Genomic DNA, 27,700 nt, shown 5'->3' with positions numbered 1-27,700 from the left:
GGGACAGGCAGTGAAAACACCCTCCAGCTACACCTCACCCAGACCGTCCAGCTCAGCTACCTGGGGACAGGCAGTGAAAACACCCTCCAGCTACACCTCACCCAGACCGTCCAGCTCAGCTACCTGAGGACAGGCAGTGGGAACACCCTCCAGCTCAGCTATACCTGGGGACAGGCTGTGGGAACAAGGCAATAGATGTTGACTACAATTATCAAATTAATTCCAATTAACCATCTCCCTCTAAAAGCAAACTACTGACTCTAGACAAAGAACTGTGAACACCTACAATATGTAGTACAGACATGACATTCTGCAGTATACATCTATAACTATAAAACACTCAACACTGTTACATTTAGAGATGCTAAAAGGAACAATAAATTCAATGACTAACGTTTCAAAGTATTTTTCAGTGTCTTCAAACACTCAGTTGAATTATTGAATTATTTCTGCAGTATAAAAACGCTGCACCTCCCTGTTTTCTTGTCTGTCTATCTCCAGTATATTACACCATCGTTTCCAATGAGATTCCGTAGAAGGAGCTATATGGAGCTGAAACTCTGTGTCTGTCCAGCTTGCTCCACTCTGCTAATCCATTTTTCATCATTGCCTGCTAAGATGATTAGGAGTTTGAATTCACATGTTGTCTCACAGCCAGTCCACTTGGCTCCGTCGATCCTCTTAGGGAGGCTGTTTGTATCTGAGTCATATTAAGGGCCTTTATTTGGACTAATCGTATTCTGATCTCTATATGTGGGTTAATTGATCTTAGACTAGAGGGTCATAAAATCTTATATGGTCCCTACACCCTTGTTTTAGTGGCTGGAAAGTGACAGATCCTGTTTTTATTGTGCTACTTTCAGCTACAGTAACATTTAGTAAGAAGCAGGTTAATGACTGAGTTCCTGATATAGTGAAGACAGTTTATTCAAACCGAGAACACATTCAATGTATATATTAGTGCTGGGGCGAATATGCATTTCTCATGTCAGACTATTACAGTAAAATAATCTCTTGAGAGTGTAAAAAGTGCCCCATCAAATGACCTATCAAAGAAAAGGGAGAAACACTCATCTGTACAGTCGCTCTGTCCACCATTATAAACCTTTGTAGAACATTCCGGATCAATCCAACAGGGCTTTCAGAAGTGTGAAGAGTCTCAAGCTTTCAAACAAACAAACAAGAGAACGTATGAACTCAGTGTATGTGCTGCCTGCCCTGCAGCTTGTGCACACACTTCCCATTGAACTCAGTGTATGTGCTGCCTGCCCTGCAGCTTGTGCACACACTTCCCATTGAACTCAGTGTATGTGCTTCTTTCCCTGCAGCTTGTGCACACACTTCCCATTGAACTCAGTGTATGTGCTGCCTGCCCTGCAGCTTGTGCAAACACTTCCCATTGAACTCAGTGTATGTGAGTTTTTGAATTTGCTGAGACTGTGCACATGCTGTGTGTGCTCACAGGGGAGCTGCTCTGAGTATTTGAATTGCACATGCTGTGTGTGCTCACAGGGGAGCTGCTCTGAGTATTTGAATTGCACATGCTGTGTGTGCTCACAGAGAGGAGCTGCTCTGAGTATTTGAATTGCACACGCTGTGTGTGCTCACAGAGAGGAGCTGCTCTGAGTATTTGAATTGCACATGCTGTGTGTGCTCAGAGGAGCTGCTCTGAGTATTTGAATTGCACACGCTGTGTGTGCTCACAGAGAGGAGCTGCTCTGAGTATTTGAATTGCACATGCTATGTGTGCTCACAGAGAGGAGCTGCTCTGAGTATTTGAATTGCACACGCTGTGTGTGCTCAGAGGAGCTGCTCTGAGTATTTGAATTGCACACGCTGTGTGTGCTCACAGAGAGGAGCTGCTCTGAGTATTTGAATTGCACATGCTGTGTGTGCTCACAGAGGAGCTGCTCTGAGTATTTGAATTGCACATGCTGTGTGTGCTCACAGAGAGGAGCTGCTCTGAGTATTTGAATTGCACACGCTGTGTGTGCTCACAGAGAGGAGCTGCTCTGAGTATTTGAATTGCACATGCTGTGTGTGCTCAGAGGAGCTGCTCTGAGTATTTGAATTGCACATGCTGTGTGTGCTCACAGAGAGGAGCTGCTCTGAGTATTTGAATTGCACATGCTGTGTGTGCTCACAGGGGAGCTGCTCTGAGTATTTGAATTGTACATGCTGTGTGTGCTCAGAGGAGCTGCTCTTGAGTGTTTGAATTTGCTGAGACTGTGCACATGCTCTGTGTGCTCACAGAGAGGAGCTGGTCTGAGTATTTGAATTGCACATGCTGTGTGTGCTCAGAGGAGCTGCTCTGAGTATTTGAATTGCACATGCTGTGTGTGCTCACAGAGGAGCTGCTCTGAGTATTTGAATTGCACACGCTGTGTGTGCTCACAGAGGAGCTGCTCTGAGTATTTGAATTGCACACGCTGTGTGTGCTCAGAGGAGCTGCTCTGAGTATTTGAATTGCACACGCTGTGTGTGCTCACAGGGGAGCTGCTCTGAGTATTTGAATTGCACACGCTGTGTGTGCTCACAGAGAGGAGCTGCTCTGAGTATTTGAATTGCACACGCTGTGTGTGCTCACAGAGAGGAGCTGCTCTGAGTATTTGAATTGCACACGCTGTGTGTGCTCACAGAGAGTAGCTGCTCTGAGTATTTGAATTGCACACGCTGTGTGTGCTCAGAGGAGCTGCTCTGAGTATTTGAATTGCACACGCTGTGTGTGCTCAGAGGAGCTGCTCTGAGTATTTGAATTGCACACGCTGTGTGTGCTCACAGAGAGGAGCTGCTCTGAGTATTTGAATTGCACATGCTGTGTGTGCTCACAGAGGAGCTGCTCTGAGTATTTGAATTGCACACGCTGTGTGTGCTCACAGAGAGGAGCTGCTCTGAGTATTTGAATTGCACATGCTGTGTGTGCTCACAGAGGAGCTGCTCTGAGTATTTGAATTGCACATGCTGTGTGTGCTCACAGAGGAGCTGCTCTGAGTATTTGAATTGCACACGCTGTGTGTGCTCACAGAGGAGCTGCTCTGAGTATTTGAATTGCACATGCTGTGTGTGCTCACAGGGGAGCTGCTCTGAGTATTTGAATTGCACACGCTGTGTGTGCTCACAGAGGAGCTGCTCTGAGTATTTGAATTGCACACGCTGTGTGTGCTCAGAGGAGCTGCTCTGAGTATTTGAATTGCACACGCTGTGTGTGCTCACAGAGAGGAGCTGCTCTGAGTATTTGAATTGCACATGCTGTGTGTGCTCACAGAGGAGCTGCTCTGAGTATTTGAATTGCACATGCTGTGTGTGCTCACAGAGAGGAGCTGCTCTGAGTATTTGAATTGCACACGCTGTGTGTGCTCACAGAGAGGAGCTGCTCTGAGTATTTGAATTGCACACGCTGTGTGTGCTCAGAGGAGCTGCTCTGAGTATTTGAATTGCACATGCTATGTGTGCTCACAGAGAGGAGCTGCTCTGAGTATTTGAATTGCACATGCTGTGTGTGCTCAGAGGAGCTGCTCTGAGTATTTGAATTGCACACGCTGTGTGTGCTCACAGAGAGTAGCTGCTCTGAGTATTTGAATTGCACACGCTGTGTGTGCTCAGAGGAGCTGCTCTGAGTATTTGAATTGCACATGCTGTGTGTGCTCAGAGGAGCTGCTCTGAGTATTTGAATTGCACATGCTGTGTGTGCTCACAGAGGAGCTGCTCTGAGTATTTGAATTGCACACGCTGTGTGTGCTCAGAGGAGCTGCTCTGAGTATTTGAATTGCACATGCTGTGTGTGCTCAGAGGAGCTGCTCTGAGTATTTGAATTGCACATGCTGTGTGTGCTCACAGAGGAGCTGCTCTGAGTATTTGAATTGCACACGCTGTGTGTGCTCACAGAGAGGAGCTGCTCTGAGTATTTGAATTGCACATGCTGTGTGTGCTCACAGAGGAGCTGCTCTGAGTATTTGAATTGCACATGCTGTGTGTGCTCAGAGGAGCTGCTCTGAGTATTTGAATTGCACATGCTGTGTGTGCTCACAGAGGAGCTGCTCTGAGTATTTGAATTGCACACGCTGTGTGTGCTCACAGAGGAGCTGCTCTGAGTATTTGAATTGCACATGCTATGTGTGCTCACAGAGGAGCTGCTCTGAGTATTTGAATTGCACATGCTGTGTGTCACAGAGAGGAGCTGATTTGAGTATTTGAATTGTACATGCTGTGTGTGCTCAGAGGAGCTGCTCTTGAGTGTTTGAATTTGCTGAGACTGTGCACATGCTCTGTGTGCTCACAGAGAGGAGCTGGTCTGAGTATTTGAATTGCACATGCTGTGTGTCACAGAGGAGCTGCTCTGAGTACTTGAATTGTACATGCTGTGTGTGCTCACAGAGGAGCTGCTCTCAGTATTTGAATTTGCTGAGACTGTCCACATGCTCTGTGTGCTCACAGAGAGGAGCTGGTCTGAGTGAAGCAAGTGTCCCTGCTGGTTTGGGTGTGGCCAACTAACTCATCAAACCGCATCCCTCTTTCAATGGACGTGCTTGCAGAGGTGTTGGATGCTTCCAGTCCTACATTCCTAAATGTGTTTAAACAGATGTAAACATTACTTAATAATCAAGTTTGTTACTCGGTACTTATATATTGACATTACCTGTGTAAATCATTGCACTTTTACAGTAAAGCATCTAAAACTCCTTTTTGTGGGGTTAAACAAACCAGGTTGAAAACTATGCCTTCCTTGGATTAAAAAGACACCTCTGAACACGACTCTGTGTGTGTATGTGTTTGGAACCTGACTGTATTTTGTTTGAACCTCACTGTGTGTGTTTTGAACCTCACTGTGTGTGTTTTGAACCTGACTCTGTGTTGTGTTTGAACCTCACTCTTTGTGTTTGGTTTCAGGATTCGAAGGGCACCATTGTGAGCAGGACTCAGACGAGTGTCTTGAGCAGATCTGTAGAAACGAAGCCCTCTGCTTCAACACCTTCGGGGGCTTCGTGTGTGCCTGCCAGACCGGCTGGGGGGGCACGCTCTGCGATGTGCGGGAGGATGTCTGCCTGTCCCGGCCCTGTCACAACGGGGGCTCCTGCGTGGTCAAGCCTGACGGGGCCTTCATCTGCAGCTGCCCCTCCGGCTTCACTGGCCTCATCTGCCAGATCAACATGGACGACTGTGCCAGCAACCAGTGTGGCCCAAACTCTGTGTGTGAGGACGGGATCGGGGCCCACACCTGCATCTGCAACGAGGGCTACACTGGTGAGTGATTAAGCCATACCATTGCATACCACTATTGCTGTGTCCATGCTAGAAGACAATGCTATTATAGACTGCTGAGGATCTTTCAGCCAATCAGAGTGCACATTTTTCATGAATAGAAAACAAATATAGATACATTTGTCATTGTATTTGTATATTAACAATAAAGCACTATATAATGGAGTTGTGAGACTGTATTGTCTGTCTATGGGTTTTAAGACACTCTACATTAGGTCTTGCCTCCAGGGTGCAATAGCTTGGCTCCTCCAGATTTGAAACTGGCGCAGGTGAGACCTCTTCTTAAGATCTCTTCCCTGAGGTGTTAGGAAACTACCGTCCTTTTTCCAACATACCATTTCTGGCAAAAGTCATTGAAAAAGTTGTTGCTGAGCAACTTTACGACCATCTCATCAGTAATGATTTGCTGGAAAAATGTAAAATCTGGTTTTCGTTTCCGTCATAGTGATGAGACTGCTTTATTGAGAGTTTGCAATGATCTTCATATGGCTACAGACTCAGGAATGCTTTCAATTAAGTTAAATCGCCTGCAGTCTCATGTTGGTCTTTCTGTGAAAGTTCTCGATTGGCTTGTTTCATATCTATCTCATCGTCGCCAGTGTATCTGCACCTCTGAAATGGGTGCTGTACAGTGTGGCGCTCCTCAGGGCTCTGCTGTGGACCCTGTGTTGTTCAGTGTGTGCGTTCCCTCTTGGGGACATTGTTAGGAAATACAATCCTGACTTTCATTGTTATACTGATGATACACACATCTGTGCATCATTTCCTACGCAGGAAGATATGGCAATAAATACCCTAACTGAGATCTGATCCTGGATGGCTACAAACTGGGTGAAAATAAACCCAGACAAAACTGAGTTTTTGTTCATTGGTTCTGAAATGGGTTTAACGAAATGTAATCCAATCAGTATTATTTTTTATGGCAATTCCATTTGACCTTCCACCAGAGCAGAGTTATCAGAATAGCTTTTTTTCATTTGAGAAATGTTGCCAGATTAAAATCTGTATTGGATGTAAGGGATTCAGAGATGTTAATGCATGCATTTATGACTTCTCGTCTTGATTTATTGCAATTCTTTGTTTGTTGGTATAACTGCCTGTGACAAGATGCGAGTGGTGTGGTGTACAAAGTGACTGTCCAGACAATGTTTTACTCCCCCCAAAAATGTCTGCTCATTTAAGGTACAACAAATAATAAATCAGTCACCCCTATACCAGCAATGATCAGGGGTTAGTGCTAGAATCCTCTGTGCTTGAAACTGTGCTTCTTTAATCCCAGGGAAGTGGTGTGGTTGTGTGCAGTGCAGTGCTGTGATGTAGTGATCAGGGGTTAGTGCTGGCTCCATGGCTGCAGCACTGATCTCTCTGTGAACAGACAAAAACAAAAACACAATAACAAACACAAGCTCCGACTGTGTTATCCCGTTTCAGCGTAAGGGGCCGTACTGACGTAGCTGCGTCCCCTTTGTACCACCAACTCCTCCCTGCAAGCAACCCAGCGCCATGGTTTCTCCAATCGCTGTCTGCCCCGTAGCTGATTTCAACGGCGTCCTTCCGTGTGCGTGCAGCTACGTGCTCCCCCTAATATGGTCACGTTCTGGTTTCCGCCTACCATCAAGGCTTCCCATCTAGAGGAAACATACCACCAACCTTACACAGCGCCCTTTCTGGTCGGGAGGGAGATTTACAGTTTGAATTCCTTCGCTCTCTGTCACACTGCCATTAAACTCAGCAGGCTTCAGCTTCAGAACGCAGCTGCTAGACTGCTTTCTCATGCTCGTTGTTCTCAACACATTACTCCATTGCTTGGGTTCTTACATTGGTTACCAGTGAGCTACTGAATTGATTTTAAAGTTGCTGTAATAACTTATAAGGCCCTTCATGGATTAGGACCATCCTATCTCCAAGAACTACTAACTCCGTAGATTCCTTTTTTCTCTGAGATAAAGAAATGCAGAACTTTTAATTATTCCAAAAAGTCGTTTTAAAACAGCAGGAGTCAGAGCTTTTTGCTGTTGCACTCCTCGGTTGTGGAACTCTAGACCGATTACCATTAGGCAGACTGAAACACTAGATTCTTTTAAATCTAATTGAAAACATACTTTTTTGAAATGTGCTTTTAAATAATTGGTTGTAACAGGAGTGTATTGTACACATGAGCTTTTTTTTTTTGTTTTTATTATTATTATTATTATTATTTATTTCTTAGCAGACGCCCTTATCCAGGGCGACTTACAATCTTTTAACTTTGTACAGCGCTCTGGGATGCCTTGGGGTAAAAGGTGCTACATAAAAAGAAAAGTGTATTGCATTGTTATATCCATTGCATAGATTCAGTTGGGCAAAAGAAGCAAAAGGCTTGACACGGAACTTGACACGTAATTCTTTGATTTTGGGTTAGTATCATTCAAATTGGGTAGAAAAATGTACCAAAATAATGTAATTATATATATGATGTGTGTATTAAAAATGCCAACAAAAGATGTGACTACCCTGGCTGCCGAGAAAAGATGAAAAGATGTCTCTGCCCGATCTCGAATCATCCATGACATAGTCAGCCACTTTCAAAGAAGCGTCATTATCTTCATGAGGAATTAGAAGAGAAGCTTTTACAATGTCAACTTTTCTAACAAACAGTACCAGCTTGGACAGATCGGAAATGCTCATCAGAACCCCTGTATTTTTCGACATGCTAAGCAATACCACAGCTCACAAAAAGGGAGAAAAACAGGTGTGAGTAATCACGACTGGAAATGAGAAGCAGCACATATCTGTAATGCTCTGTGTGACAGCAGACACCCACAAACTGCCTTCATACGTCTTTTTCTTATATGCATAGTTGAGATTGAATCTTTGTAAATGCACCTTTTATTTGATGTTTTATTTTTTCCTCAAATTGAGGGTGGGAAATTTGGGCTGCGTCTTAAATTCGAAGGAACACTGTATATATTGTGTTAATGTGACGGACGGAGAACACTGGCCAGCGCAGAATTAGCAAACACCCAGAGACAGTACTGCAATTCAGCGCCTTTTGCACACTTTTAATCATCAAAACAAACAAAACACAGGAACAAAATAAACAGTTAAACAAAACATTACTCAAACAACACAATACAAAACAAGAGCAGACACAGGGCAGAGGGGGAGGGGCTCAATAGGAGTGAAACAGGGTCCCGATGTTGACCAACTGAGATCAAAGAGGGTGGACATAAACACTGACGAGACACTGTCAGTGTTTCCTCACTCACCTCCTCCTCCCTGGCTCTCCTCTGCGCTCCGCTCGGCAAGAATCACACTGCGATCTGCTGAAAAGAAATGGAAGAGAACCAAACTCCCTGCTGCCCTAGACCTTTACCGCACTCTCCTCTCCTCCTTCTCCTCTACTCTCTCCTCTGCTAAATGTGCTTATTTCCAATCTGTAATCCAAGCCTCCACTAACAACCCACAGAAACTATTCTCTACCTTCTCCTCCCTCCTAAACCCTCCCCCCCTCCTCCTCCCTCCTCTATCTCCCCTGATGACTTTGCCTCTTTCTTCTCTTCTAAAATCTCAGATATCCGCAAACTCTTTAACACCTCTCCCTCCCCTGCACCCCCTCCTGCTCCAACCCCTACACCCACTACATACCCTACTTACTCGCCCTCCTTCTCCCTTGCCCCTCTCAGACTCTGACCTCTCCTCCCTGCTCCAGGGTCACAAACCCACCACGTGTGCCTTGGACCCCCTCCCCACTCACCTCTTTCAAGCTGCTGCTCCTGCTCTACTCCCCTTCATCTCCTCCCTCCTCAACACCTCTCTACTTTCTGGTATCTTTCCCTCTGCCTTCAAAAAAGCCTCTATCACTCCCCTCCTCAAAAAACCTACCCTCGACCCCACCTCCCTCCAGAGCTACCGTCCTGTCTCCCTCCGACCCTTCCTCTCCAAAACCCTCGAGCGGACTGTACACCGCCAGCTCTCTGCTTTCCTGTCCAACCATTCTCTGCTTGACCCTCTCCAATCTGGCTTCCGCTCTGCTCACTCCACTGAAACCGCCCTCCTGTCTGTCACCAACTCACTTAAGTGTGCCCGAGCTGCCTCTCTCTCCTCTGTCCTAATTCTCCTCGACCTCTCTGCTGCCTTTGACACTGTTGATCACTCTATTCTACTATCATCTCTTGCTGACCTGGGGATCTCTGGCACTGCTCTGGCCTGGTTCTCCTCCTACCTCTCCAACCGCACTTACCAGGTAACCTGGCGTGGAGCAACCTCCACACCTCACCCTCTCTTAACTGGAGTCCCCCAAGGGTCAGTCTTGGGTCCTCTCCTGTTCTCTCTCTACACCCGCTCCCTGGGCCCCCTCATCGCATCCTATGGTTTCTCATACCATTTCTATGCTGATGATGCTCAGATTTTCCTCTCCTTCCCCACCTCTGACGCCACCATCTCCTCCCGTATCTCTACCTGTCTGTCTGCTATTTCCTCCTGGATGCACTCGCATCACCTCAAACTCAACCTCTCTAAATCGGACCTCCTTTTCTTTCCCTCCTCCTCCTCCACCTCCTCTGATCTCTCTATCTCTGTTCCACTGGAATCTACCACACTTCCTCTTCCTCCGCTAAGAACCTTGGAGTCACCCTGGACCCCTGCCTCTCTTATTCCCAGCACATCTCCACTCTGGCACGCACTTGCCGATTCTTCCTGAGCAACATCCGAAGAATCCGACCCTTCCTCACCAACTATGCTACCCAGCTCCTGGTCCAGGCCCTGGTACTCTCCCGCCTAGACTACTGCAACTCCCTCCTGGCTGGCCTCCCTGCGTCCGCCACCCGTCCGCTCCAGCTCATCCAGAACTCTGCTGCCCGCCTGGTGTTCTCTCTGCCTCGCTTCGCCCACGCTACTCCACTACTCCGCTCGCTCCACTGGCTCCCGATCACCGCTCGCATCCAGTTCAAGACTCTTGTACTAGCCTACAGATGCCTTGACCAGACTGCACCCAGCTACCTCCAGACCCTCATCTCTCCCTACACCCCCACTCGACCTCTCCGCTCCGCCTGCACTAGAAGACTAGCTCTACCTCCGCTACGCTCCCCTGCCTCCAGAGCCTGCTCCTTCTCCACCCTTGCTCCGCAGTGGTGGAATGACCTTCCTACAGATGTCAGGACTGCCCAGTCCCTGACCACATTCCGGCGCCTCCTTAAGACTCACCTCTTCAAACAGCACCTGTAGAACTCCTCTGTTTGTATCCTGGGACACTATCACCCTTCATGTAAACGTGCTTTATTTTGCTCTTATCTGCCCCCTATTTTACTGCATTTAATCCTGTACTTCAGAATACTGTAATCTGCCAAGTGTTTAACCTGTAGTACTTTGTATTTAATCACATCCTGATGTAACTATCACTATTATATGCTGTATTATTGAATTGTGGTTTGTCACACTTGTACTTTGCTTGAACAAAAGTTATTGTATTTCTTGCTCTTATTGTATTACTTGTATTGTAACACTTGAAATGTATTTGCTTACGATTGTAAGTCGCCCTGGATAAGGGCGTCTGCTAAGAAATAAATAATAATAATAATAATAATAATAATAATAATAGGGTCAAGCCGTAGGGCCTTCTAGGAAAATAGCAATTCAGAGAGGCTGGGGAGCAGTATTTGTTTTTGAATTCAGAGAGGCTTTTAAGGGAGGGTGTGTCCAGCACTGGGCTGCTCTTCCCTGGTGGTGAGGTTTAGGAGAGGGATTGCAGGTCTAGGGAGGGTGTGTCCAGCACTGGGCTGCTCTTCCCTGGTGGTGAGGTTTAGGAGATGGATTGCAGGTCTCAGGAGGGTGTGTCCAGCTCTGGGCTGCTCTTCCCTGGTGGTGAGGTTTAGGAGAGGGATTGCAGGTCTCGGGAGGGTGTGTCCATTGAAGCCTGTTACTGGTTTGAGAGCCAACACTAATACAGTCTTCACCTAGCACAAGCCTAGCTGTTTGTTGACACAAGACTTTGCACAAGCTAGCACAAGCCTAGCTGTTTGTTGACACACCCTTTCACAGTTTAAGACTTTAGGTTTAGGTCTCGGGAAGGTATGTCCAGCACTGAGCTGCTCTTCCCTGGTGGTAAGTCTGTAATGCAGCGTGGGGGTCAAGGGGTCCTGTGGAGTATAGTGTTGTTCAATAGACACTTGACACTGGTGTATATGTGGTAGAGAAAGTGATACAAACCTGTGTCATATGCATCTCTTTATTGTTAAACTACTCTGGACTTTGGTTTCAGTAAAATGTAAGGGGCTATTTTAGCATTACAGATTAGGCAGTGGGGCAGTCACAAAGTTTAATTTACTCCAGAGCCATTTACAGGAATATTGTTTCTGAAAAGAACTAGGAATAAACATCACAGGAATTTAACCTTACGTTAATACTTTGTACGGGTCTGAAATATCACAGTTATCTTTACTAATGTATTCCTCTTGTCGTTTGGGTCATTGTTTTCTAGTTCAGTCATCACATCCTAGTGAGTATGTAACGCTGTAAAGCAACCCTGCGGCTCGATAGAGCTCTCCAAGTACAGCCAGTACACCAGAGTGGAGCCGTAAGCCTGTCCCATTGCAACACACATTGGTTTTTGTATTTCTTCCATCCACTAGGGGCAGAGTGTTGCAGGGGCATGTTAATGGTTACACTCTGATGTACTTGGAGAGAAGATGTGTCTGAGAGCTCTATTAAACTCTTGTTTTAAATCAGTGGCTTGTAGAATTTAAACACAGGTTTTTGACTCTTTGATTGAAGACGCCAAAACACAGGGAAATAATGTGCGTCATAAAGCCGTGAGTGAAATCAATGTAATAGTCTGAACCTATGTATTTATTTATTTATTTTATTTATTCATTGCATTTATATAGCGCTTTTTATCTAAAAGTATCGCAAAGCACTGTACAGTACATAGCAGAAAAAAAGAACAAACCACAATACATTTGTATAGCATGTCACACATACAACTGCAACAATCAGACCATTTAAATAACGGTATACACATGATACAAAAGCAGCCATTTTAAAGTTACATTAAAACCCACAAAGATAAGAAAGCCATTTTATAAAAGTGCATTTTTAGTCTTGACTTGAAAACTGTAACGGTCCCAGCTTCCCTGACAAACCAAGGCAGAGCATTCCATATTTTAGGAGCTCTACAAGAAATAGCCCTCCTTCCCTTGTTGCTTTTGTTGACCCTAGGAATAACCAGCAGCCATGCATCCTGTGATCTCAGAATGCAGTTTAGAAGATATGGGGTCAGTAACTCCTGTAAATAACTAGGTGCTAATCCATTCAGGACCTTGTAAGTTAACAGCAAAATCTTAACATCAATTCTATACTGCACAGGGAGCCAGTGTAAAGAGGCCAAAACAGGGATAATATATTCACTTTTCCTGGTTTTAGTCTGAATTCTAGCAGCGGTATTCTGAACAAGCTGCAAGCAGGATACCACACGTAGAATATTAGTCTATCACAGAACCAGCATACAATTCTACCAGTGACATTTATCCCTCGCTTTTCAAAATACAAGAATCAAAAAACATAATGCTATAATGAACTTCTTCTGAATTGATTCTCCCTAGTTTGTAACAGTGACACTTTCAGTTCTTTCTTTCTGAAAATATCAGATTGGAGTGAAAAACCATTGTGTGATTTAAAATATTTTATATGAAGGTACTGTGACATTTGAGTTATCAATTATTGCCTTAAATTATCACTACTATAGCCCATTAATTGTGACTGTTAGTAGCTTTCTCTCTGTCTGCTTTTGTTTTTAATCAAGCCATACCACTGTGCCTTTAAAATGAAAGCAATGATCTTGCCCAATTTAATTACATGGAACTTAAGGGTGATACCACTAATTACAGGTGCATTCAATTCAGCAGAGCCCCAGCACTCATAATAGGTCTAATAAAAGTGTGTTGGCGGCCCGCAGTAGCATATGCTCTAAACTGTTCTTTTACACAGATTAAAACCTCATTTACTCCCCCATTACCCTGTGAAGCGTATGAGACGGGTGGGTTTTCCCACTGTACCCATTTCCTGCTGGACACAGGTAATTAAACTCACAAGTGTGGAGGAGGCCGAACGTGTGAACATCTCCCTCCTGTGTCAACTACAAGATGTTTGGGATAATGAAACTGGACAGTGTGTTGAAGAGGTGGTTTAGGATTATGAAGCTGCACAGTATAGAAGAGGTTTGGGGTGATGAAGCTGCACAGTGTAGAAGAGGTTTGGGATGATGAAGCTGCACAGTGTAGAAGAGGTTTGGGGTGATGAAGCTGCACAGTGTAGAAGAGGTTTGGGGTGATGAAGCTGCACAGTGTAGAAGAGGTTTGGGGTGATGAAGCTGCACAGTGTGTAGAAGAGGTTTGGGATGATGATGCTGCACAGTGTAGAAGAGGTTTGGGATGATGAAGCTGCACAGTGTAGAAGAGGTTTGGGGTGATGAAGCTGCACAGTGTAGCAGAGGTTTGGGGTGATGAAGCTGCACAGTGTAGAAGAGGTTTGGGGTGATGAAGCTGCACAGTGTAGAAGAGGTTTGGGATGATGATGCTGCACAGTGTGTAGAAGAGGTTTGGGGTGATGAAGCTGCACAGTGTAGCAGAGGTTTGGGGTGATGATGCTGCACAGTGTGTAGAAGAGGTTTGGGGTGATGAAGCTGCACAGTGTAGCAGAGGTTTGGGGTGATGAAGCTGCACAGTGTAGAAGAGGTTTGGGGTGATGAAGCTGCACAGTGTAGAAGAGGTTTGGGATGATGAAGCTGCACAGTGCACTTGGTGTTTTTTGTGTGCATTTGTACAAGACTGATTATGTTAAAGAAGAAAAATTTGGCGACGTTGGTGTTTTGTAACTGAACTGTATCCCTTTAAGACCACCTATGCAGCATTTGACAGGCTGCACAAAATGTGACAATAAGCTGGTTTGTGAGATATTAAGGGAGGTAATTTCTCAAAGAATATTGAGAAGTAGTGCATGGCGAGTGGTTTTTGAAAAATCGTGATAATGAACGGGGTGATATTAATCTTTATTGAGCAATTCTTTTCATTTTTGACTAATGCATTAGTGTATTTCCTGCGATGGACTGGCATCCTGTCCAGGGCGTAGTCTCGCCTTGCGCCCTGTGTATGCTGGGTTAGGCTCCAGCTCACCGCAACCCTGTAAAGGTTTGTTTCAGGGTGTGTTTCAGGGTAGTACTTCTGTTTCTATAAGGTTGATTACATTCTTTGGTACGATAGTCAAGGTTTTCCTTTTCAATGCTCTTTTGTCATGTGATGTGAATACAGATTTAAACTCTACTTACCTGGGAAGTCTCTGCCTGGACTTGTTGGGTGCTGACCAGTAGGCAGAGTTGGACTTGGCCCATCTGATTTCCCTTGGCAACTTTACACGTGCCGAATTCAAACCATGTAGAAATTATTGTATTTCCGTGTTAATTTTTTTTACTGTTAAAATTATTTTATTCACAGTTTCCCCTTGTCCTACTATATAGGGCTATGGATGTCTGTCTGGGATATGTACAAATCTAGAAAAATTAGGGTAATATCACAGGAAAACGCAGTTGCATTTTATTGTGAATTGATCTGCCCTAATCTTTGTTGTAGAGGGGTATAAATATAACTGACATTTCCATGTTGTGGGTGGGTGCACAGATACTATTCTTATGAGGCTGGATATTTTTATATGAACTCTCTGATAGTGTGTGACTAGCACTGGTATTTTCACATTCTTCGGTGAGATAAAATGCTTATTCCTTTATTTGTTCCTGCACTTTATCTTAGCCTTTCAAGAAAGAATTTAATCATTTGTTTTCTCTGACCGCATAAACCCTCATATTTCTTTTCATTCCACATTGTTGGAAAAGCTTATTTGTCATGGAAGAATGATTCAGCTGTTGGAGTGCTGTTTCTTGGTGACTGCTGTATTGCACTTTAGAAATGTCTGAAGTGGTTGTAGTTAACAGATAATTCCACACATGGCACCTGGCATGCACTTCCATTTGCTATTTTGATCTCAAGTGTGCAGTTTTGAACGGAACACATTTTACAGCAAACCGCTTGCCTTACTTTTCCTCGATTGCTCTGCAAAGCATCTGTTATTAGGGGAAAAGGCTGTTTGGTTAATAACAAGAAAGAAAGCATTGAAGGGGTGGAGACATTTTCACTCTGCAGACGAAATGACCAAGGAAGTGCAAGAACACTTGACTGTAAGGCCTGCAAACAGTGTACCATGTTTTAAAATGAAATTACATGTTTGCTATAATGTGTTTCTTTCACATCTCTACATCTGAGACATACATAGCAAATGGAAAAGCACAGCAGGTAAGATTTCTGGAATCATTTTGTTAGCAACACCTAAATATACTGTGTTGTTAACTTTGAAATAAATACTACAGCAATGCTGCAGTTATCTGTATGGTCATAGCAAACAAAGCTTAGGGTTTCTCTTCTTAAAAGAATGTTTTTCCTTCTCAATATTGTGAATAAAACACAAACAATCACTTCTCTGAGGTCCAAACAATCACTTTCTGTAATGAAATTCCCCTGCCAAAAAAAAAAAAAATCTTGCCTTTAGTAGCCTGTTCAGCATCAGCAGGACACCACCTTAACCTCAAGTCAATTAGCTTAACACATTCCCCAGTCCTGTTTGAAATGCAGCTTTTCCCAACCCTTTCTGGAATGAGTTTCAAGCCTTTTCCTCCAGCGCAAAGTGTACTCCGGAATGTACGCCTTCACTTGCAATATATGACTGACAGAAGACATCAGCCGGTTTGTTTACTTACAGGAACACATTCTCAAAACATGAAGGGATGAACATTCAGATACCGGGGCCCGGATTAGGCAGAGCAGAATGATCAGGAACTGTATGTTTTAAAGCTAAGAAATTCCAGCCCTGCTTTCCTATTAAATGTTCATCAGTTTGCCCCTGTCTGAGTTGCAGAGCCTTCTCATATGTCAGTTAACAGGGTCTTGATGCTCTTTCTCTTGACCTCCGTTTCACCTCTGGCTGAAACTGGAATGAGAAAGTACCTGGTCTTTAGCCAGCTTTCTGTCTGGTCTCATTCTGATGTGACATAGGCTCATTATGAAATTCCCACTATCAGGGAACCTTGGTATTTGGTACTATATGTACTAAGTGTATCTTTTCACAAAAGGGATATTGAACAAGTCAGTCAGTCATGTGATTTGCTCTAACGAGTGCAGATTGAAATATTGCTCTTTTAACCTGTTAATTGTGCCCGTGTTTTCCCAGGAGTGATTTTATTAACCACCATATTAAAGAGCAGCTTGGCATGGGTTTGAACTACCGCAGATATCCTCTCGAATGTATTCTCCTGTGGTCTCACATGCCTCTCGAACATGTCTTCTCTCTAAATTCAGCTGGTCCAGCAGACTGTAGCAGTTATCCTGTCCCCTGAAACACCCTGCCCCTAGTGAGTGAGTGAAATGCATCAGTAAGAATCCAGCATGATTCCACTCCGATGTGCCAGCTGCACTTCCACAGAGACATGCATGAGAGCCCTTTGCAGGCCACAGGGGTGCTTTAGTGCTGAACTGAAAATAATAAACTCTACAAAGTGACCCTAAAAGACAAATGGCTAAGATAACTGCCATTTCAGACCCAGACCAGTTGCACTTTAACATCATGAAGCACAATGGAAATGCAGTGCAAAGAGGTTTGAGAATCAGCTTCATACATTTCAGGGCAGTGGTATTAAGATCCTCCACTGTTTAGATCATTGAAATAGACCCCATAGTCTTTCCTTTCAGTAACTCTCAGTCATGGCATTACATGGTGATGGATCAACTCTGCATGAGTGGCAGTCCGAAATCTTTAATATTATAATAATAATAATAATAATAATAATTATAATATTAAAGCGTGCTGTCACAAACCAATCTATCTCATTACATCATGCTCATTGCAGTGTCTTGTCTGTTTGTGAGTATCATAATTACTGTATATACAAAACGCACTGAAAACAAGAAGAGCAACACAGTATTAATAGCATGCTGCTTCTTTTTATTTGTAGCTTTGCCTCTGTATATGCATCCTTATATTTATCTCCTAGTATACTGTATACAATTCACATTGATGCCAGAATACTTACTACACAACAGTGACTCTTATTCTCTCTCTCTCTCTCTCTCTCTCTCTCTCTCTCTCTCTCTCTCTCTCTCTCTCTCTCTCTCTCTCTCTCTCTCTCTCTCCACCCCTGAATTCAGTATTAAACCAATCTGCAGTCACTTAAATTACTTTGATAATAAGACCAACATACAGTAAATGACTAACCGCAAATTTTTTTTTTTTTTTTAAGACAAACCCTTTGAGATGTAACAGGACTTTTTTTCATTTAGATAAACTACAGATTTTTAAAAAAGAAACTGAAACAGTAAACTAGAACAGACTGCATATTAAAAATGTAACACTGTGATATGTACAGCACAGGACATAGCAAAGGTGATGTAATGCATTTCTTGTAAACACTGCAGTGTGTTCTGTAACAATTTCCTTTCACTAAGGACACTTGTAACAAACAATACAATGCATTTTAAATTCTGATTGCATTTGATTTGTGTTTAATACGATATTAAAAAGATACCGGACTCTGATAAAGAAATGTTTATGGAAGATGACAGAGGAGCTTCCTCTTGGTCTGTTGCTCAGTGCTTTGTGATGACACAAAAGGCGCTATAAAAACACAACTTCGGGAATTACCAGGAATTACTAGGAATTACTGTCCGGACTGACATGTTGAAACTGCAGAGTAATCTTCAGTAATCTGATTACTTTGCTGTTCAAACTGTCTGAGTAACACTTTAAACTCAGGCATCAATGTGACCTAGATTCACAGTATGTGGAGTTAATGAGCCGCCACACAGGGGAAGCCATTGGGGAGCTGTGAAGCAGGAATAGCAGCCAGTGTATGGGAGATTCACTCAGGGTGTAGCCAAGGGAATACGTGGCACGCAACTCCAAGCATTCAAGGCATTATAGGTCAAAAGAGGAACCTTCAAATCCACTGTAATACAGTCGCCACCGCTTAGAACAGGCGTGTCTGTGTTAACGCGATTCACCCGCAGTAAGCGATGGACGGTATAAACACCCACACAATAACCTGACATTCAAAGTGTCCCCCAATCACCAGCACAGTAATCAAAACAAACAAGCGTGTATGCGTTAAAAAATCTTTATTAAGACAATCATTACACTCATAAAAAAAGATGTATTAAAACCTATGAATGTAATAAAAAGTAAGTGCAAAAAAGTAATGCAAATGCAGAAATGTACAGAACAGGTAGGATACGTTACTGCAAATAAAAGAACTGTGATACGCATCGGGGTGATCTTTTTTTGCAAGTAATTCGGCTCTATATCCGGATGCTGCTCCATATTAGCAGTGTTACAAGCGCAGCACGCACGCTTACGTCATCCGTGTCTGTTTCAGGCAGAGCATCCTGGTTGCCAAGGTGACACAGCTGAGAATTCTTCCTCTGCCATCCCCTCTGGTGTTGTCAGAGTTTCAGTTTCGGTCGTATTTTCATCAGCACTCTCCTCCTCAACTACAAAAAACCCAGCTTTTTTGAAGCAACGTTGCTTTGTTTGCTTATTGACAGAGTTCCAAGCATGCCTTAACAAGCGCACAGTATCTAACAGAGATATTTTATTTTCAGCTGTTGCCGTCAGTGATGTTTTTTCAAACTGTAAACCCGACACTGCGTACAGGGATTAAATAGCCAAGGTACAGTACAGGGGTAACGAGGTGCAAACAGCTGATTGATCGATCTGTCAAGCTTTTACTACAGTAAAGTGCTGCCTTTTATATTGAAATCTATGTGAATGGCAAGGTAATGAGGTGAACACAGTTGATTGGTGGATTAGTAAGAGCGATTACTACAGTATAAGCAGTGCGTTTGTTATTTAAATCTATGTGAATGGCACATAACGAGAGCCAAACAGAGAGTTTATCCGAAATATACAACGTGCTTAACACAGTATAAACAATGCCTTTGTTACTGAAATCAATGGGAATGGCAAACGCTATTTGTCCTATACAAGTGGCTGCCCGAAGTAACCCTGTACGGTGTAAGTGGTGGATACTGTACCCACAATTTAAACAACGTAATGAGTCTGCATTATTAGCTAAGTGAGTGTAGGGCAATGAATACATTAGCAGCCAAAAAGGGGCATCAGGGGCTTATGTGTCCATGCATTTACTCTTCTCTTTAAATAACTCTTACTACTGGAAAGACCTGTTAATTTTAAAACTAGAAACAAACAACTAAGTAATATAATTCAAGGTCTCATTTCTCATTTTATTACATTAATGTGGAATTGCCTCCTTTAAAAAAAAAAACTAGGAGTGAATTCAGGACTGGGGTAAATGCTAAAATATGACTCGGTGAGTCTTCAACCTGTACATACTCCATTCTTTCCTTCTCCAGCCACAAAAGATGATGATGATGATGTAAATACTGGTTACATTGACGTATTGCCTAAACATAAATAATCACTGTTCTTTTTATAACCACTGTTTGTTTTTCATGTAACAGTCTTGAGAACAGACCAGTGCATACACAAGAAAATGCATTGTCAATTGAAAAAACATATGATTGGTTACAGAAGGTAGCAAGATAAAAAAAAAACAATTGGTAAAAACGTGGTGCAGCACCGAGGACCAATGGGTAAAGGCTTTTGAAGGTAACAATGACGTGGGATCCATTTCAAGACCCCCAGAAAGATGGAGGGTAGCCAGAGAAGTGCTCGTAGGGACAGAGAGCAGATTAAGACACAGCCACAGACTGTTTGCCAGTATAAAAAATGCATTGTGGTTACCTAGAGGAAACCAATAGTACTGGCAAAGTAAACACACATTACATTACCCAAAGCTGTTCCAGAGCCTACGTCATCCGTGTACTCTTCACTGACTCATTTAAAACTCAAACCTCCTCCAGAACCACTCCATGTAAAGTGATTCTGGGTAAATACAAGGGCCCATATGCATAAAAGATTAAGAGTAATTAAAAATTTGTACTGGGCAGTATTTAATACGTGATTTATAAAACTATTGCCTGGTTATTTTACTGGCCAGCAGCCCCTGCTTAACACGTCAATGGCATACAGGGTCTGTTTACACCGTCACGTTATGGCTACGGAACATGTCTGGAGACAGGCAGTTTGTCCGAAATATTGAGATGCCAGGTTTAAAAAAAATTGTAAAAATTCCACCCACTGGTGCTGGACTCGAGTGAGAGGTTAGGTTAGGGGCAGTGTATGGTTTTTTATGTAAAACATTATGGCATCTTTACATAGCTTAAATATAAGAAGAACAGTAAACACCAGAAATTAAATTGTCACAGTTCATGATATTTTACTTTTGGTTGAGAAAAAAAGGATCCTCTCATGTTAGCACACATTTCCTTTCCAGCACACAAGAAAGTATAGAAGGCAGTGGAGCGTCAGCAAGCTCCGGCTATTTTTTTATTTTATATGTTTAAAACTTTCCTTTGAATTACAAATGGCACAGAAAGACAGCATTGTACAGTTACACTAAAATACAATCCATTGTTAAATGGCAGAAAAATAACCTCGACACTTTTATTAGTTACTGTGTTCCCTCAGTTTGCAAATACCTGCACAATGCGTTCAAATACAATACAGTACATACAATAATAATACATCTCAGATCTGTTTCTCATGCACTACAGTTTACCATATACAAAGCTTATTTTAAGAGATAAATACAGCTAGATTGAAAAACACTGTCTGTCACACAGTACTACTCAGGTTCATAGTGAAATTGGATTAGAAAATGCTACATATTTCTTGCAATTTATTTGTAGTTTGTAAAATACAACTTATTGAACTAACTAACAATCCCATTATTCTAACTTCACGATGAGTGATGTTTTTTGACGCTAAATGCTGTTTATGCATCACCTGATGAAATACTGTCGTGCTAAACACTGTCACTGGCACGATGCAGGAGAAGGTAAGTTATGAATATGGGCTAGTGTCTGTCCCCCACACTACTTATCTTGTGTCTGTTGACAGGGCAAAACAGAGCAAGCCAAGATAAACACAGGGAAAGAAGGTGCTGGTGGGTGACCCGCAGTGCAGCAGGAAACCCCAGCGCTTCAGGTAATTGTCATGTAATGGCACGGTGATTAGATAAAGGCATAGTACAGATGATAATGGGAAGGCTATACTGCTTTGTGTGTGATGCAGTCATCTCCTGAGTCTGTCCTTTACAGTATTTTGAAGTTTATGATCCCAGTAAACAAATATCAATACTGATGATTTTGTCAAAATGTGTGTTTACCAAAATTTGGGTTAATTTGGTTTATCTGCTGGGATAAGCCAGAGCTGGATTTTAACCAAGAGACATCACTCTGGATTGCATCACCTACCTTTCTGTGGTTATCCTGGGAATACAAAAACAAGTGGCTGATGCAATCCAGGTGTTCTTTGGTGTTAAATGCTCTTATCACGGTGAGCTTGTGGTTGGTCAAATCAACCCCTTGGTTTTTTTAGTAGTGCTTAAGATGTTTACACTATTCAAATTCATTTGTGTAGCACTTTCCAGACAGCAGTATTGCACATTTAAAAACAAAGACATCATCAAAAATGAAGAGCTATTGTTAGTGAAGTACAATGATTATAACAGAATACAGCAAACAAGAAACTGCATGGAACAACTGCTCCATACTGAAATGAAGTTGTTGCTTGCTAGTTTTATACAGATACAAGTATTGTATTCCCTGTAAAAAGCTGCACTGTCTTGAAAATAGGGATTTTAAACGGTGTAAGGGATGGGGGAGGGCAGATTGTTTCAAAGCCTCGAAGCAGCAGATGCAATGGAGCAGGATATGTGCTGTGGAGGGGCGGGTATGAGGTGGACAATGCAATCAAACAAAAGTACTTGGGTTTAATACCCAGGATACTGTCAAAAACAGTGACATCTTTAATTCTGTTTGCAGTCAAATTGAATTTTTTTTTTTTTTTTTATCAAAAATGGTGAATTTGGTAGTAGAAATATTGTTTTCCACTTGATTTTACCAATTGTAAGATCTATACTGTGAATAAAATCTAGATTTATTCCCTAAACAATTATATCAATAATATAATGCTATTTGGTATAATATAAGTTAATAAGTCGTGTGTAGGGTGTCATTATTATTATTATTATTATTATTATTATTATTATTATTATTATTATAAGAGATATCATCTCATGCAGTTTGGGAGCTCCTTGCTGTTTATACTGTGCATAATGTTTTCTGTCATCATACGAGAAACTCTGCACACAAAATATTAACACATATTACATAACAAAAATAAACATTATACTCAAGAACTACTATTCAAGATGAAAACAGTTTTTATTTTGTTTGTTTTTCACTTCAGAACTCTGCTGTATGTTCTTGGCACAGGGTACGATGCACTGGAACTTTAACACTGATTGGTTGATTTCTCAGAGATGATTTATTACATTTCAAATTTAACATAAATAAAAGGACTGTTGAAAATAAAACCGAGGAGAGAACCAGGAATGTACTTCTTTCTTTCTACTTCCCAGCATCTTTTTTCCTTTTGAACTCGTGTCCTCGACATGGCATGTCTTTTGTTGGTGTTTTAAGGAGCAACAAAGTCACACCACGTTGTTTTTAGATTAGGCCAATTCACTGCCTTATTAAAGACTGTGGTGGTGTAACAATGAGGAGCAAGCACAATCGGAGAACAGTTACATCACTGGAAATGGGCAGCTGAACGACGCTTAGACCAGGTTGAAACCGCGGGGTGTGTCACACAGTTACATCACTGGAAATGGCCAGCTGAACGACGCTTAGACCAGGTTGAAACCGCGGGATGTGTCACACAGTTACATCACTGGAAATGGCCAGCTGAACGACGCTTAGAACAGGTTGAAACCGCGGGGTGTGTCACACAGTTACATCACTGGAAATGGCCAGCTGAACGACGCTTAGAACAGGTTGAAACCGCGGGGTGTGTCACACAGTTGTGAAAAAGGAAATTAAAACTAGAAATAAGCAAAACAGAATTCAGATTTCAGGGCTTGTATTTTCAAGTTAATCATCATTACAGCAAATAGAAGTGAGTAATATGGTGTCTGAGTCGTGCTGTTCAGCAGAATGGTAAAGTCAGCATTATCTTGCACACCTCTCTCTATATAGCATGTCAGTGCTTCTTCTTATACTCCCAGTTCATACATAACTGTATTTGTGCAACATGTAGTCCATATCAGATCAATGGCTCTACTTTGAGAAAGGCAAAACCAGAAGATGGGCCAGCGTTTGAATTTTGTGAACGTTTCATGATTTACTTCAATAGCAATAGAACCAAGTTTGTAAAATCTCCCACAATCCCATTTGAACTCTGTGACCTACTTAGTTAATAATACACAGAGGGTGCATGTCAGAACTAGTTTTAGTTTGAATTGTACTTGTTATTTTCCTTGTTATTTTAATAATACATCCTCCAGTTTGAGGACTAAAGCAAAGGCAAGCTGCATAAAAGGAGGACACTGAGCTCGGAACTCGTGCTTGTATATCTGCTTGTGAGGGGAGGGGGGCTCATTACTCCGTTACTCACATCTATCTCTGTGTGGGAGTGAGTGTGGGAATGATGGGGTGAAGGTAGCTGGATCATTCTGGTGCATTTTTATTCTGGTTAATAAACATGTTTTGTTTTACAATGGCTACCAGCTTAAGAAAACTGCATCACTTAATATCAGAAGTGGGTGTAATTGAAATGGGATTTACAGTATATGGAGTCCAATCATGACGCTTTTCACAATAAGTTATCTTGGACACATAACTTCCTACGGCTGGGCCTGGTAGGTCATGCGAGAGTATTGACGTCATGTGCCCCAGTAGTTGAAGGTTATTTTTCATGTAACAAGCTGTTCAGATGATATTAACATCAGACAGCTATCGCAGTACAGTTTTTAAGTGTTTGTTCAACACACACAGCAGAACGTCTGCCAGGCGTTACCCAAGAGCACAGGGAAGCAAAGGCAGAGGTGCAGGTGTGTAAGTAAGCAGCAGTGTCCATAGGCGGCGAGTTATATGGGCCTCTGGTGCTCTTGCTCCACCAATATTCAGGAACGTGGGCCCCGCTACTCCAATGTTTAAGCTGATATTTTACACACATTTTGATGTGAACAATACTTCTATTCACAGATATCCTTTAAGTGTCAGTTTGGGGGGAGTGCTTAGCTTTTGGGAGCTGTTGCTTGTGACCTCATTTTTAAGGAGAAGCGACCACGGCATGAAAAAAAGCCTGAAAAAAATCGCTGTGTGCCGTTGCATCATTTGAAAGGCGTCCATATGAGTGCCTGAGGAAAAGAAAATCACGCAACCTCAATTCAGCGGGTAGTTTGAGGTGTGATTGTGTATAACTTCAGACTACACTTCAATATGTTCTAGTCTTTTTTTTAAAAAAAAAAAAAAGGTTTAATGTAAAACATGTACAATATGGTAGTGTTTTAAAATATTCTTTATCATTTTATAACAAAAGTTACACTTGACCTAAGGTTTATATGCAGTAAAACATTATTATACATTAGTTATTTATTTATTTTATTCTTATGCTTTATTTATGGACTATAATTGAAACTCATTATTGTAGGGCTGCTACAATTAAATCGAAAATCGATTTTTCGATCGATTCCATTCCTCATTATATACATCGATATAAATAGTGGATAATGTAATGAACTATTATTGAATATTTAACAATATTCAATAACGTTAATAAATAAATAAATAAATAATTAATTAAATAAATAAATGAGCAGTGATGTTAAACGCAATTTTTAGTAACGATCATCTTGACGTATAGCGGGTATGCACGTTGTGGTAAGTAAATCCATTTATTTGTAATTGTTATGATGTTTTAGGCAGGGATTTCCGTATTGTGTTTCACAGATAGTGAAGATTTGGTGTGTACAAGATTTTTTTTATTTTTATTTTAGTCATCGGCAATTTTTTTTTACCCCAGTTTTCTCCCCAATTTAGTATGCCCAATTATTATCTGTATCCTCGGCTCACCGCTCGCAACCCCCCTGCCGACTTGGGAAACGGCGGCTGGAATACAAGTCCACCGAAACGTGCTCCTGCCAAGCCGTCATTTTTCGCACTGCAGATCCACAGCAATGCCACCAGACCTATAGTGCCGGAGGACAACACAGATCTGGCGGCTCCACTGCAGAACCACAGGCGCCCTATGGACCACAGGGGTCGCTGATACGCAATGAACCGTGGATTCCCCTGCCGACCTAAGCCCTCCCGACCCGGGCAGCGCTCAGCCAATTGTGCGCTGCCCCCTAGGAACTCCTGGTCACGGTCGGCTGTGACATAACCTAGATTCTAACCTGCGATCTCCAGGCTATAGGGCACATCCTGCACTCCACGCGGAGCGCCTTTACTGGATGCGCCACTCGGGAGCCCTCCGGTGGTACAAGATTAACAAGATACAATGCAAGATGCTGCAGCTGTCACTAAAAAATGACGTTTTTTATAAACTTGTGTCTAGTTTATATAGATTACATTCCAAAGTACTGTTATCTGTTTCTTTTGGACTGTTGCGAATGTTTGTTTTTTTTTCTCCTGACGCTACCAAGGCGCAATTACCCCTCGCATTCATTGTTGTGCACAAGCTTTTACTGAACAGCAATGATATTACAATAATAACGCCACGGGAAAAGGAATGGAGCGAAAATGTATGTGGGCGGTACAATCATCGATGTTTACTTGTGTGCCCAATTAATCGATTGCTAACAAACAGTACTGTGTTGCTGCTTTAATTAAATCGACTTGAGTGAAGTATTGTTTACACTGCTTGCTTTTTTAGAAATTAAATACTGGTTTAATCACTTAAAGTTAAACGCAGTGTTAGGGCGGCCAGAGCAGCAACACAGAGAACTTTGTCAGGTTACCTGAAACAATTAGAACATTGCAAAAGCAGGGGGTACGTTTTTTATTTAATTTTAGGAAGTATTTGCTTTTGTGGGTTATGGGTCCGTCAGCACTTGGTTGTTACTGTATTCAGCTGAGCTTTGTTGTTTATCCTGTAATATACCATTTTATAGGACAATGTACTCCAACTCAGTATGTCATACAAAAGCAGTAATATATACTATATATCAAATAAAACAGATAGTCTAAGTACAACCACAATACGTTTTTCTTACGGTAGTGGTTTTATGCAATCTAGAGGAGCTGTTAAATGTTTTACTGTTTCCAATCCATCCATCCATTTTTTTTTTATGCAACTGCAAGTATAGGGGGCGGGACTAATTTTTGGGACCACCAAAAATTATGGCAGTGTCTTTGAAATACGTACATATCAAAACTGAAGTAAAAAATGCAAAGAGCCTTGTACAGAAGTAAAGGGGAGCAGTGATAATATTGCTAGCATAATTTAAAGCTGTGGAACTCTGCACATCTACTAATGACAAGCATTTCTTTTTTTGCTGTTGGCTGGGTTTGAAAATCGACCTGTTTCCAAGGCTGTGTATCATTTGGGTTTCTTTATTGCCTGAAAACAATACATTGTGCAGCTATGCTCAGATAAAGCATGACAATGTTGCACTGTGATTGCAGTTGAACACTCCGAGCATGATATAGTGTGCTGGACTGTGTGTTCCCTGGTGTGCACATGTATAGTTACAAAATCAGTAACTGTGTCCTGTGTTCTGCATGATATAGTGTGCTGGACTGTGTGTTCCCTGGTGTGCACATGTATAGTTACAAACTCAGTAACTGTGTCCTGTGTTCTGCATGATATAGTGTGCTGGACTGTGTGTTCCCTGGTGTGCACATGTATAGTTACAAACTAAGTAACTGTGTCCTGTGTTCTGCATGATATAGTGTGCTGGACTGTGTGTTCCCTGGTGTGCACATGTATAGTTACAAACTCAGTAACTGTGTCCTGTGTTCTGCATGATATAGTGTGCTGGACTGTGTGTTCCCTGGTGTGCACATGTATAGTTACAAACTCAGTAACTGTGTCCTGTGTTCTGCATGATATAGTGTGCTGGACTGTGTGTTCCCTGGTGTGCACATGTATAGTTACAAACTCAGTAACTGTGTCCTGTGTTCTGCATGATATAGTGTGCTGGACTGTGTGTTCCCTGGTGTGCACATGTATAGTTACAAACTCAGTAACTGTGTCCTGTGTTCTGCATGATATAGTGTGCTGGACTGTGTGTTCCCTGGTGTGCACATGTATAGTTACAAACTCAGTAACTGTGTCTTGTGTTCTGCATGATATAGTGTGCTGGACTGTGTGTTCCCTGGTGTTCTCGTTCCCTGGTCTGCACATGTATAGTTATAAACTCAGTAACTGTGTCTTGTGTTCCGGTGGTGTTTACGGGTTAAAACCTCATTTTTTGTTGTAGATGTCACTGATATGCTGCTTG

The 27,700-nt window shown here is 42.4% G+C and overlaps 1 protein-coding gene across 1 annotated transcript in view; it reads left to right on the top strand.

Moving 5' to 3' along the window:
• Nucleotides 1–27,700, top strand: part of LOC117422509 (protein crumbs homolog 2) — a 164,433-nt gene that overhangs the window by 40,736 nt on the left and 95,997 nt on the right. Inside the window, exon 4 of the mRNA XM_058987168.1 lies at nt 4,888–5,241. Coding sequence (XP_058843151.1) covers nt 4,888–5,241 — 354 coding nt within the window. The remainder of the gene's footprint in view (nt 1–4,887; nt 5,242–27,700) is intronic.

Source organism: Acipenser ruthenus, chromosome 15 (genome assembly GCF_902713425.1).
Source record: "Acipenser ruthenus chromosome 15, fAciRut3.2 maternal haplotype, whole genome shotgun sequence".
NCBI classification, from domain to species: Eukaryota; Metazoa; Chordata; class Actinopteri; order Acipenseriformes; family Acipenseridae; genus Acipenser; species Acipenser ruthenus.
The sequence above is the reverse complement of the archived record's forward strand: the minus strand, read 5'-3'. Positions and strand labels throughout refer to the sequence as shown.